We start from the raw sequence: 14,431 nt of genomic DNA on the forward strand, positions 1-14,431 counted from the left end.
GACATGAATACCTAAGATCTGGAAACAGCTCAAATGCCCATAAATAGATGAGTGGATAAAAAAGCTGTGGTACAGAATCCAAGATGGCTGCACAGGTAAACACCTAGCCGCAGCCGCACACCACAATTTCAATAAAATACAACTAAAATATAAAATGGACATTACCCAGAACTACAGGAAAGTCTACTGACTGGAAATTCTACAGCGAGAAGAAAGGAGAAAACCAGAAGGAAGCACGGAGGAGCTGTAAAAGCTTAAGGTATGGAGACAAGCAGCGCGCTCGGAGAGGACAGAGCCAGAAAGGATGGGGCGGCTGATTGCCTGGCTGGCATTCCCTAGTGGGAAGGAGATAAAAGCTTCTACTGTGCTGGGCCCAGTTCTGACTGCTCTGAACCCCAGTTCTAGGCCAGACCCCGGGGACCCAGGCTCACACAGAGGGAGCTGGGCTGTAAGGAGACAGGGGCTCCAGACTGCTCTGAACGCCACCTCCAACTCCACTTCCAACTGAACTGAACCCCAGATCCGGGCTCATTGGGGGAGAGCCTAGACTGTTTGGTAGCAGGCGAAAATCGAGGGCACCTTTCTCTCAGAGGCGCTTGCAGCGAGTACTGAAGAACCCTGATACTTAGGAGCCGCACAAGGTGGGGCTGACAGAAGCCAAAGCTGTAGGCTCCACCCTGAAACTCCTCCCTGTCAGGGAAGCTGCGTAAATGCGACAACGAGATAGATCACAAACGAAAGAAATGGAGGACAAAAAGCGTCTGGATATGGAGTTCAAATCTACGCTTATAAGGTTTTTCAAGAATTTCCTAGTAAAGATTGATAGGACCTATGAGGATATGAAAAGGGATCAACTAGAATTAATAAGGAATCAACAAGAAATGATAAGGGATCAACAAGAAATAAAGAATATATTGTCTGAAATAAAAAATATCATACAGAGTCCTAAAAACAGAATGGAAGATCGCAAGAATCAAGTCAAAGATTTGGAAGATAAAGAGCCAGAAGACACTCCTCCGCAGAAGCAAGAAGGCAAGAGAATCCAGAAAATTGAAGATAATGTAAGAAACCTCTGGGACAACTTCAAGCGAACCAACATCAGAATTATGGGCGTCCCAGAAGATGACAGAGAGCAAGATATCGAAAACATACTGAAAGAAATAGTGACAGAAAACTTCCCCCACCTGGTGAAAGATTAGACTTACAAGTCCAGGAAGTGCACAGAACTCCAAACAAAAGGAATCCAAAGAGGACCACACCAAGACAAATCATAATTAAAATTCCAAGAGCAAAAGACAAAGAGAGAATATTAAAAGCAGCAAGAACAAAGCAGGTAGTTGCCTATAAAGGAGCACCTATACGATTGTCAGCTGATTTCTCAACAGAAACCATGCAGGCCAGACGGGAATGGCAAGAAATATTCAAGGTGATGAGTAGTAAGAACCTACAGCCAAAGATAATCTACCCAGCAAAGCTATCACTCAGAATCGAAGGCCAGATAAAGAGCTTCACTAATAAAAAAAAAAAAGCTAAAGGAGTTCATCACCACCAAACCAGAATTACAATATATGAATTGCTGAAGGAGGTTCTTTCAGAAGAGAAAGTAAATAAAGATAAAAATTATGAACAAATACGTAACTATCAAGTGAACCTAAAAACCAAGGAAATTTAAAAAAAAAATCCGATGAACAATATTAACTGTTGAATATAATAGAATCAGAGGTATGGAAGGGGAGTGAACTGACGATTCTTTGGGAAAAGGGGAGAGAGGTATGTGAGAAGAGACTGAACATAAACTGTGCACCTATGGATGAGGACAATTGGGGGTGGGGAAAGGGCAGAGGGTGGGATGGGAACCTGGTGGAGGAGAGCAATGGGGGGGGGGGAGAAACATTTGTAATAATATGAACAATAAAAATTTATTTAAAAAAAAAAAGCTGTGGTACATTTATACCATGGAATACTATGCAGCAGTAAAAAAGAATGATCTCTTACCTTTTGAGACAGCATAGAGGGACCTGGAGAGTATTATGCTAAGTGAAATAAGCCAGTCAGAGAAAGACAAGTATCATATGATCTTACTCATATGTGGACTCTAATGAACAAAATAAACGGATGAATAAAATAGATCCAGAGACACAGAAGCATGGAACCAACTGTCAGATCACAGAGGGAAGGTGGGGGAAGGTGGGTAGATAGGAATAGATCAACCAAAGAACTTGTATGCATATATGTATAACCCATGAACACAGACAATAAGGTGATGAAGGCCTGGCAAGAGGGGAGGGGAGAACATGTAGTACTTTCAACAATCAAGAATTAATAAAATAAAAACAATGACATGGAAAAATGTTCAAAATATAAGTGCAAAAAGTAAAATACATAACTATAGTCTCAGACTTCTAAATAAACACTTAGGGCTATTTTAAATTTGTTGCTTTGTACATGTCTCTTGTGAGCATATATATGTGTTTTTCTGTTGGGGAAATAACTAGGAAAGGAATTGCTAGGTCATAGATGTATATATGTTCAGCTTTAGTAGGCACTGCCAAGTAGCTTTCCAAAGTGGCTGTACCAATATACCCACCCCTAGTATATGAGTTCCAGTTGCTGCATAGCCTTCTCTGTGCTTGGCCTGTTTTGTTTTTGGTTTTCATTTTAGCCATTCTGATGGATGGTAAAGGTATTAATTGTGGTTTTAATTTGCATTTCCTGTTAAGTAAAAATGCAAACACATTTATATATGTTTATTGGATATTTGAACATTTTTGATGAAGTGCCTTGAAAAAGATTAATTTTAATTATCAGGGGGGGGAAAGCATTCTATATTTTTAATAAACTTTAAGCACTATTTCTTTCAGATTATGCTTTTCCATGGGCCATACTTTGAGTAGCAAAATATTGTAATCTTAGAAAACTAACTCAAGATGAATAGGAGAAATCCCCAGAAAAGATAGAAGATTGTAGTAACTTTAATCTTTTATCATTTAGTATGTCAGTCATATTCAATAGTAGAATAATAATAAAATAAGCCCCAAGTATTCTTTTTCACCTGGCTTCTATTAATATCAACTCATGGTTAGTATTATTTCTCCTATACTCCCACTTACTCTCCCCCTCTTTTTATTCCATTGTAGTAACCAATGTTTCTTTACATACTAGAGATTACAGAGTATTATATCCTAATATAAATTTGAGATTTTTTTTTTTTTGCATTCCTACTTCTGAGAATGAAGAATGTTAAGGAAATAAAACAAAAAATAAAAGGCTATATAAATGGAGGCATCCTATATAATAAAAGCACAATATGCAAATTGACTCAACAGCAGAATGACTGGTTGCTATGATGCACACTGATCACCAGGGGCAGACACTAAACACAGGAGCTGCCCCCTGGTGGTCAGTGCACTCCCACAGAGGAAGCGCTGCTCAGCCAGAAGCCATGCTCGTGGCTGGTGAGCACAGCGGCAGTGGCAGGAACCTCTCCCACCTCTGCTGCAGGCAAGCAGTAAGGAGCAAGGGCTCCTGGACTGCGAGAGCCCCAGGCTGCAAGAGAGATGTCTGACTGCTGGATTAGGCCCGATCCTTAGGGGGTTAGAGCCTAAGCCGGCAGGTGGACATCCCCTGAGGGGTCCCAGACTAAGAAGAAGCAGGCTGTGCTGAGGGACCCCTTCTCCTCACCCCCCCAGTACACAAATCTCGTGCACCAGGCCTCTAGTGTATAATAATGATTGATGTTTGTGGAAAACAGTTTAAAGCAAACTATAATGTCTAAGTAATAAGTAGTAAAGTAAATCATGACTGATCAGTCCAATAAAATATTATACAAGAACTAGAGGCCTGGTGTATGAAAATCATGCACTCGGAGGGAGGGGGTTCAACCCAGCCTGCGCCCTCTCAAAGTTCGGGAGCCCTTGCCTCTCATAGTCCAGGAGCCTTCGGAGATGTCTGACTGGCTGCTTCGGCCCACTCCCCATGGACATCAGTTGGACATCCTTAGTGCTTCCACAGCGGCAGGAGAGGCTCCTGCCACTGCACTCGCCAGCCATGAGCCCGGCTTCTGGCTAAGCTCCTGCGTTGAGCATCTGCCCCCTGATGGTCAGTGCACATCGTAACAACTGGTCATCCATTTGCATATTAGCCTTTTATTATATACTAGAGACCCAGTGCATGAAATTCGTGGGGGGGTGTTCCTCAGCCTGGCGTGCACCCTCTCCAATCTGGGACCTTTCAAGGGATGTCTGGGACCCCACCAGGATTAGCCTAAATGGGAAGTTGGACATACCTCTCACAATCCAGGACAGCTAGCTCCCAACTGCTCACCTGCCAGCCTGATCAATGCCTAACTGTTCCCCTGCCGGCCTGGTTGCCCCTAACTGTCCTACCCTGCTGGCCTGGTCACCCCTAACTGCCCTCCCCTGCCGACCTGGTCGCCCCTAACTGCCCTCTCCTGCAGGCCTGGCTGCCCACAACTGCCCTCCCTGCTGGCCTGGTCACCCTTACTGACCTGCCCTGCCAGCCTGGTCACCTCCAACTGCCCTTCCCTGCTGGCCTGGTCATCCCTAACTGCCCTCCCTTGCCAGCCTGGTCACCCCTAACTGCCTTCCTCTGCTGGCCCAATTGCTTCCAACTGCCCACCCCTCAGGCCTGGTTGCCCCCAACTGTCCTCCCCTGCAGGCCTGGCTCCCCCCTAACTGCCCTCCCCTGCCAGCCCGGTCGCCCCTAACTGTCCTCCCCTGCAGTCCTGATTGCCCCCAACTGCCCTCCCTTACAGGCCTGGTCTCTCCCAACTGCCCTCCCTTGCTGGCCATCTTGTGGTGGCCATCTTGTGTCACATGGGGCGTGGCCATCTTATGTGTTAGAGTGATGGTCAATTTGCATATTACCTCTTTATTATATAGGATGATTGAGAATAATTGTTTTGAAGTTCCTGTGGTAATATGGGAATTAATTTTTAAGTATAAACTTTTAAAAACTACAGTTTTACATGTTCTTGTTATAAATTATTTTTAATGTTTCTGCTTTATTTAAAATATACATAATCACAATTAAGAAAGTTTTATCTTTGCAGGTTAGAATAACATACTTATTTTTTACTATAACAACAATTCAAGCACTGTTATCTTTATCTGAAATCTTAAGTTCGACCATTCTCTGAAGTTTTCAATAGCGCTTCTTGACTTCAGAAGACACTGTGGGTGGTATGGTACCACAGATAATTTCTCCTGAATTTTTTTCCTTATCTGTTGTTTTGCCTGGGGAAATTTTGGGTTTTAGTTTTTAGAAGTAAAATTACTTTTTTATTCAAGGGAAATATTAATTGAGAGGACATCACATTTACATAAGAAGAGTAGCTGGGTGTTTACTGAATAATCAAGTTTTGAAATGGGGTCACTTTCAGGAGGGGCCTGACAATATGCAACTGATAAAAGCATATTTGGTTTTATTTTTTTTGTTTTAAGCAGGCATTGTCAATTTCATCAAAGTAGGGTTTCGCAGAAATATTGTTCTATTTTATGAAACAGTCCCACCTTCTAGAATTCCCTTCCACTTGACTTTTATTGGAGCATCTGAATCTATGACATCTAAAATGCTTCATCTGTATGATCTCAGGATCATGGACTTTAATTCTTTTTTTCAGGAACAAGAAAACTGAACTGAAAGCAAAATCATTTATTTTTTGAGACATCTCCATGAAAATGGGCATCTGTTTGCTCAAATATAACTTGTCCCCTTTGTCAATCATTACTGTTTCATAAACTAAATTAATTGGTGCCATTTTCTCTTTGGGGGTTTTATGTCTGCAAGTTGGACTAATTTAGGATCACTCTGATCTCTTTGTTCATAAACTGTGTTGTACAAAAATGGGCATTGTCCTTAAGGAGTTTTTTTCCCCTGCTAATTCATATTTATTTACTTGAAAAAATTAAACTTTTCAAAGAAAATAAAAAATGATTTTAAAAAATTTATTAGGTATGTAGTGTATATCAATATTTTGTAATGTCACCTTATGTTTATATTTACAATTTACTTTTTTAAATTCATGACACTGTTTTCTTTATTTTTTTTCATCATCCTGCAATTTCAGAGCATGTAACATCTAATGCCAGCGATAGTGAAAGTAGTTACCGTAAGTGTTTTAAGTTACTTATTCTTTTGTAATCTCAAGTAATATATATTCTTTGGCATTTTTTTTCTTTAGTGATGTGTTCTAAAAACTGAAAATTAAATACTTAATCTTTTAAAATCAGTGAGAGACAACTAAAATTCAGAAAACTTGAAAAAAATAGAAAAAACATATATATATAGAAGTTATCGATACTTTCCAAAATTTTAATAAAATACTGAAATCTTTTTTACAAAAAGTGCTATTTGTAAACATAGTACATATATGTGTGTATGTCTTTAAAAGGAGTAAATATCTAGTTAAATGAGGGGTAAACTTACATTTTGCCATTTTCTTTAGCATTTATTTTGTTTTAATATGAGCATTAAAATTATTTTTTAGTAATGCTAAATTATAATTGACTTTATTTCCTTTTTTATTGTGTCACCAGTATTGGTCTGGGTCAAATTATTGTTTATTACCAGCCTTTGGTGAATATAGACATTATGGAGGAAAATTTTTCAACAGTTGCTCAGACTATAATACTGATTTTATTTTTGGTGTTTTGTGTTACATTCTGGGTATTATACTTGACCCTTGAACAGCATGGGTTTGAACTGCACGTGCTCACTTATATGTAGATTTTTTTCAGTAAATACCATAAATGTATTTTTTAAATGTATTTCTTAGCATTTTCTTTTCTCTACTTTACTGTAAGTATTCTTACAGTATATAATACACATAACATACAAAATATGTGCTAATGAACTTTATGTTACCGATAAGGCTTTCAGTAAATAGTAGGCTACTAGGAGTCAAAAGTTATATGCAGATTTTCAGCTTTATGGGTACTCAGCATCCCTAACTCCCAAGTTGTTCAAGGGTCTACTGTACATTATTAAGTGAATTCTACAAGCATGTGAAGTTTTTAAACAGATTTGGGCATGGGAGGAGGGGAGAGTACATGAATATTGTCAGTTCTAGCATCTTAAAAGTTAAAATGCTTTTCTAACTTTTTTTTTCTGCTCTCTAATCTGAAAGTAATCTTGATTACAGATGAGTATGGCTGCTCAAAAGGTCCATCCTATTAATATCAGTTCCTACTATTTTTCATGTTGACAATATATACTTTTAATCCTCACTCATTTGATTGGTTATTTTTTCTGCATAATAGTTCCTTAATAATTTTCCTTTTTTGGTATGGGAATGTGATTTTATATATTTTAGCACTTAATTATAATCATAATTCACCATAGAGTAGTTGAGTAGCTTTCTAGACTAAAAAGAGGTCATGAAAGTATATACTGTCTCATCATTTGCATGAATTATTAGGTGTGGAATATTCAAATTGCATGTTTTTGCTAATATGTAAACCATGTTTTACATACAGTACTTTGAAAAGCAGCTTGTAAATGTGTATTTTATATATTATGGTAATAAACTTAGAACAATGAAATACACTTTTAAAGTAGAAAAGAATATATTATGCCAATATGTAAATTTAAAAGATCTACAGCTGCATACATATAATATCAACCATTGACAAAGTTAGTGAAAAGGATGTTAAAAGAATTGTGCTGCTAATCCAGGAAAAAAATCTTTAAATACATTATCCAGTATTGATTGCTTTTATGGAACCACTTGAATTAACAGCCTTTCCTATTTGTTTTCTACACGTGTGTGTGTGTTAAGAACTGAAATTGTTCACTCTTTTTTTAGATCTTTTCATTGAGTTTTGATTTCTAAACTTTTTTAAGCTCTAAACCTTTAATGTTAGAGGATTTAACTTCTAAAACTCTTTTAAGATAAAAGCAAAATATACTTTAATCTCCTTTACTATGTGATTTATTTTGTTTGAAGGAACAGATTTAGTTTTATGTAAAAGCTTTTTTTTTTAGCTTACTTTAAATGTAATTTTTTAATTGAATAAGTGAATTATAAGAATAAATGAATTTTTATCAGTGAAGTAGAGACTGTAGTTCTACCTCTGCATAAAAAAAAAAAATTTATTGTGCCCTAACTGGTTTGGTTCTGGATAGAGCGTCGGCCTGTGGACTGAAGGGTCCCAGTTCGATTCCAAGGGCATGTACCTTGGTTGCGGGCACATCCCCTGTAGGGAGTGTGCAGGAGGCAGCTGATCAATGTTTCTCTCTCATTGATGTTTCTAACTCTCTATCCCTCTCCCTTCCTCTCTGTAAGAAAATCAATAACATTTTTTTAAACATTATATTGTAAAGTAATTGTAATTATAAAAATATGTATGTATTCTATTAAATGTTATAACTGACAGGAATAAAATAGCTGCATATTCTTAACAGCTGGAAATTACCTAATATACACATATGTAGAACTGCTCATCAAAGTAATAATCTTTTTAAAATTTAATAGTTCTTAGGTTAATGGGCCAAACTTGATATCACAAATGAAATTTTTAAATAGATCTAATGATAATCTGTAAACTCAGATAATAGAAAGATACTTATGAAATACATAGCACATTTACATTTTGTTTTTACATTTATCAAACTTATCTTTATGGCTTTGTGATTTACCACTTTTCTTTTTTACTAAAACTTGCCAGAAATAATTTATAATGTACCTTTTTCTACATCTTTGCTATTTCCTTAGCAATGTCCTAGTAACTTTTATGTTATATATGAAGAATTAAATTAGCATTAGTTATCTGTACAGATTTTCTTATCTGTATTTTAATCTTCTAATAGGTGGTCAAGAAGAATATGTCTTGTCTTATGAACCAGTGAACCAACAAGAAGGTTTGTGAAGCCTATTGATGTTTTATAATCTTCTAGAAAAATATATTTTTTTAATTTAGTAAATAGGTCTAAATCATACCTCAAAAATGTTTTTAGAATTTTACTTTATTTTTTTTAGTATATGTATAAATGTGAAACTTTACTATTTTATGAAATATGAGTTTTAGCCCAGAGCATATTATAATCTAGTGGTTTTGAATAGGTGTCTTATTTCCTAAGTGATGTATTTCCAGAGTTCATAAAAGTATTATTCTCCTTCCATTAACCTTTGTTCAAAATCTTGGAAGCATCTTCGATCTTTCTTTGTTTCTTATCTACCTTGTCGAATCAGTTTCTAGGAACTAATATTCTTCTATTTTATCTTTTTTATTTATCACCTTCTTGTCATCCCTCCTACCACAATGTTAATTCTGACTGTCACTACCGATGTCTCGTCTTCCAGCATGATCCCTTACAATCCAGTTTATACACTTCTAGTAGATTATCCTTCTAGATTACTACGGTGATTATATCACTTCTTAATACTCAGTTTCTTTTTGTCCTTCTTTGACCAGCTTTCTTACAATTTCTACTTCAAAAATCATCAATAGTCCAATGTGGCTTTGTGGTTGAATGTCAACCCATGCATATACCAAGAGGTCACCAGTTTGATTCCCAGTAAGGGCACATGCTGGGTTTTGGGCTCAATGTGGCTACAGCAGGAGGCAGCTGATCAATGTTGGTGCATCAATGTTTCTATCTCTCCCTCTCCCTTCCTTTCTCTCTAAATTAATAAAAATATTTTAAATGATCAGTAAAATACAGCACTGTTTTCTCATTTATAATGAGATGATATTAACAATGTACATAAACATTATCTGCTAAAATGCTGGATTGAACTTGGTTGAATTATCAATTCTTCCAGCAGGAGGTTAACTTAAGCTTAAGATCTTAGTGAATGCTAATAAACTAGCAAGTTAGGCATCGTTGGTGGAAAAAGAAAAAAAATCTTACTGTCTATTAAGGATACTTTGTTCTTTGGTGAAATAAAATACATTGATGTTTGTTTAGTGTTTATTCCTTTTAACATGCAGTATACTTATCTTATAGTTAATTACACTCGACCAGTGATTATATTGGGACCTATGAAAGACAGGATAAATGATGACTTGATTTCAGAATTTCCAGACAAGTTTGGATCATGTGTTCCTCGTGAGTAACCCACATAAAAAAATCTTAATTATCATTCTTAACATTTTGTCACTGTATGTGGTAAAAATAAACATTATCATTTTTATATAATATATTTATTTTATCAGTTATTCTTCTATCCTCCCTATTATTGTCCTTTTTCAAATATAAATTAACCTCTGTTGCATTGAACTTTATAAAATAGATATTTAAGTGTAAAATGAATTTGTAGTATTTTTAATACTAAACACTTCAAGTTCTTTCTATTAAAGATACAACTAGACCAAAAAGAGATTACGAGGTAGATGGAAGAGATTATCATTTTGTGACTTCAAGAGAACAGATGGAAAAAGATATCCAGGAACATAAATTCATTGAAGCTGGCCAATATAACAACCATCTGTATGGAACAAGTGTTCAGTCTGTGCGAGAAGTAGCAGAAAAGGTAAGCATCAAAATGATCCAGAATATAGTTTCTAATTAGATGTGCCTTTGACGGTAAGACAGAAACTTTTTAAAAAAATACAGATGTTGAAGAATTGATTAATGTTACTGACTCATTCAACTAAATAATTTTCGATGGCCATAAGCTTTTATAAGGTCAAACCTTATATGATTTTAAATTTATGTAAGTCTTATATTTCTCCTACTTTTCAAAAATATTTACAATGACATAAAGTGGCTGTCCCTGGGTACACATTAGAATAACCTAGGGAGCTTTAAAAACATGCCCACACCTAAACCAATTAAATCAGGATATTTCGGGGATGGGGCCAGAGGCATCTGTATTTCTTTATTCCATGTCTATTATTTTCTGTTCCATCCCCAATGTGTTTTTTACAGTATTTATTACAACTAAGAATTATTTAAGTTACTTGTTTTGAACAAAACAAGCCTTGAGTTTTCATCTGTTTTCTTTATATTTTACAGTGCTGTTAGCAACAGCCTGTCATGTTCTTTGCATTGAATATTTGCATGTAGATAGATATGAAAGAATAAATGAATGAAAGAGTACAAAATTAGATAATTGTGTTAAAATATATTTAAATACATTTGTTTTATAGCTGTGATGGGAGTTCATCACTTGCATTTTTTGAACTAGCTTAGTAGAAAGTAATATGCAACCCTGGTTTATAGAAGGCACAGATAACTCAAATGGGTAATTCATATATTAAAACTTAAATTAGTGAGACTAGGAGAATACATCAGACTCAGCAAAAATATTTTCTGGGGAATGAGACATTAGAATCTCACCTGCCTGGGAGAACTTGGATGAATGATTATGGTTCCATTTCTACCAAATTATGTATCAGAGGTCTTGTATCAGCAAAGGTGTTATTTTATGTCTGGCTACAGACATAAAATCCCCGGCCCCCATCAGGGTGGGTGGGGGAGACAGTCAATTGATACGTCTCTCTTTTACATTGATGTTTCTCTATCTTTCTCCCTCTCCCTTCTCCTCTTCTCCTCTCTCTCCCCCATTCCTTCCACTCTCTCTGAAAAACAATGAGGATTAACAACAACAAAAAGATGCAAGACAAAAAGTAGCTGGTGGTCAGTTTTTATAAATGTTATGGTCTTCATGAAAAGAGCACATTTCTAAAAAGAGATCATTTTTTTACTTAAAAGATGTTCTTGTAAGTAGAAAAATAAAAGGAAACTCCAATCACAAAATACTGAATTGTCCACAACATTTTGGAATAGTGTTCTTAGGGGCAAAGAAAAATGTCAACAATTTACCATACTGTGTTGAGAGCAGGGTTCATGGCTGATCCTGGCAGAATACTCCACATACTTAGAGTTTAGGAAAAGTGTGCTTACTTTTTTAAATATCAAACACATGTGAGTTAATATTACTTGAAACAATTTTTTTTTCTTTTGCCTTGAATGCACCAGCTGTTGGCTAATAACTCCAAGGAAAGGATGTCATAAAACATTAAAAACATTTGCTTTCAGGGTCTGCCATAGCATCTTTTGGGGATCGCAAGGCAGAACTTTCTGGCTCCTCCCACCCGGGATCCAAATCTGTGAAGGAACAATACAACCATTTACTTAACACAGTAACGATGAGTTCAGTCAATTACTCTTATTGATGAAAAACAAAGGGAAATTTAGTTAACATATTTTCAATTAAACATCTCTCCACTTTTCCAAAAGTTTCATTTCTCTCTTTGAAACTTAAATGTGAAAATATTTAAGTCACTCTGAGGACTATTTTGTATGATCCAATTCGATTTAGAAATTCAATGTGAGATATTACATAATAATTTTCCCCAAAATAATGAGTATCCTTTCTTATTCAATAAATCTAGGAGCTCAACTTATAACTGATCCCAATCACTCAAAAAAATTTTTGTAAAGATTAATTCCGACTATTGATTTAAATTAGATTGATAAGGAATGTGCATTTTCAAGCACTGTATCTGTTATATAAAACTGTAATTTTAATTGAAATCTAACTATTAGTCATTCTTGATCCATCATAAACAATTTCATAGTAATCCACAGTAAACAGTACTCTTCACTTAAGTAATATCAGATAATAGATGCCATGAATTTGGGAAAACTGTAAAGCATTATACAAAGTCAAGATAACACCACGGTTACCTATCATGGAGGTAAGGTGGGCAAGGAATGAAAAAACTTGAATGTTCACCTCAGCTCTACCACTAACAAATGCTGCTGCTTTGAAATTAACTTCTGTGAGATTCCGTTTCTAATTCTTTTAAATAAAAACATTAGCGCAGGTCATCCATTGGTTTTAGCACTTGAATGTTTCCCTTTCATTTCATGATCTGAAGAACTTTCCTTCATATAAAATCTTACAAAAAACCCTGATATAAAAACATATTATGTAAGAGTGCTCTGGTTGATATGGGAGCAGGTGATCTTGACTCCACGTTTGGCTTCTCCATCATGGTGGCTCTCAAAACTACCCGAGAAGCTGCAGAGAACAGAGGACCAGCAAGAACCTTTCCAGAATTCTTATTCTTAACTAGAATCTTAACCGAGAAACTAGAATTAGCAAAAAAGTTTTCTGAAAATCATCTGTCAAATAAATCTATTCCCTTTGTACGTGGTAGTTGAGGCTTGATGATACAGAAAAGCTTTAACTGAATTCACTTCATGGGTCTTATGGCTTTGAGAAGTATGCTAGTTGTAAGAATTCTTAAGTGTAAGCTTTTTGAATAAGAAAAAGCAAGGAACAAAACTATAATTTTAAAACAAATATTGTAGATAAAATATATGAAGTAAATCAGAGTTAATATCAATCTTTGAAAATTCACATATAATTTTAGGATTTCATGTAGACTGCTAGTCACATCTTGTCAAATGGAAGCTTTTAAACCAATAAAATAGATATTGGAATTTAAATATGAGTCACATGATTATAATTAAGGTAGAACACAATAGACAGCTCCCACTGATCCACTCAGAGTATGGTAAAGAACAAAATGATAAAAGAAGTTCCTAAAGGATTGGCAAGCGGGCAAGTGCCATGTTGTTTTAGAAAAGTTACTGAAAATTTTTAAGTAGATTTACCCAGAAACCCATTTTGACTATCTAAATAATACCACAACCACTATTAAAATTGATGTTTTCTACAATTCAAATCTGGGGTGTAAATCAGGGAAGGTGTTTCAGGGGAGATTATGCTTAAAGGTGGTGTATAAAGATTAATAAGCAGACCAGGGCAGGTAAACAGAACTGTGGACAGAGAAAGGTGCATTGCAGCCAGCAAATATATATATATTTTTTATCTGAAATGTTTATGGCTTTTTTCATTTTTAGCATCATATCTGCTTAATCCTCTCTTGGTTTTCACAATCTCTAAATTATGTTTTAAAGTTTGAATGAGTGTAGTGGAATGGCTGTATATCCCCTCACCCCACCCCCATGTCACATCACTCTCTGAACAACACATCTTGACGCCTGAAAATGATAGCATCCAGCTCCAATCAGAACTTCTGTTCGCAGCTCTGATGTAGATCTGGGGGCTCTTCCATGTTATTTGAAACCGGTATTGATTGCTTCAGGTCTAAACAATGCCCAGAGGGCCATGCTGGTTGCTTTAGATGAGGTACAAAAAGTAAAACCAAGCTAAACAAAATGGAGAGATAAATGTAGATTCAAAAAAATGTAAACAGGAGTCTTCAGTGCCTGCTATTAGGCATCATTAAATCAAGATGCTCTTTTCGCTGGTAAGATCAGTGAGGGAAGTGAGGGAGGATGGGCATGCTAGGAGACAATATGCTGCCCTGCTTGAGAGCAAATTTGATGCTTAGTAAATCACATTGTTTGCTTACAGTCTTCATTGTTTATCTTTAATCTCTGGCAGATGGGAACTGGTTGAGAACATGCAAGGGCACAGAATGCCCCA

General features: G+C 36.0%; 1 protein-coding gene across 19 annotated transcripts in view; it reads left to right on the forward strand.

The window, feature by feature from the left end:
• DLG1 (discs large MAGUK scaffold protein 1) overlaps positions 1-14,431 on the forward strand; it is a 246,509-nt gene that overhangs the window by 209,253 nt on the left and 22,825 nt on the right. For 15 of the 19 annotated variants that reach the window (XM_036448105.2, XM_036448104.2, XM_036448106.2 and 12 more), the window contains 4 exons: positions 6,089-6,130; positions 8,830-8,880; positions 9,970-10,071; positions 10,323-10,495. In XM_036448105.2, the coding sequence (XP_036303998.1) occupies positions 6,089-6,130; positions 8,830-8,880; positions 9,970-10,071; positions 10,323-10,495 (368 nt within the window). The remainder of the gene's footprint in view (positions 1-6,088; positions 6,131-8,829; positions 8,881-9,969; positions 10,072-10,322; positions 10,496-14,431) is intronic. The other 4 variants (XM_036448107.2, XM_036448108.2, XM_036448113.2 and 1 more) reach the window with 1 other exon arrangement.

This window comes from Pipistrellus kuhlii, unplaced genomic scaffold, assembly GCF_014108245.1.
Source record: "Pipistrellus kuhlii isolate mPipKuh1 unplaced genomic scaffold, mPipKuh1.p scaffold_m20_p_2, whole genome shotgun sequence".
Lineage (NCBI taxonomy): Eukaryota > Metazoa > Chordata > Mammalia > Chiroptera > Vespertilionidae > Pipistrellus > Pipistrellus kuhlii.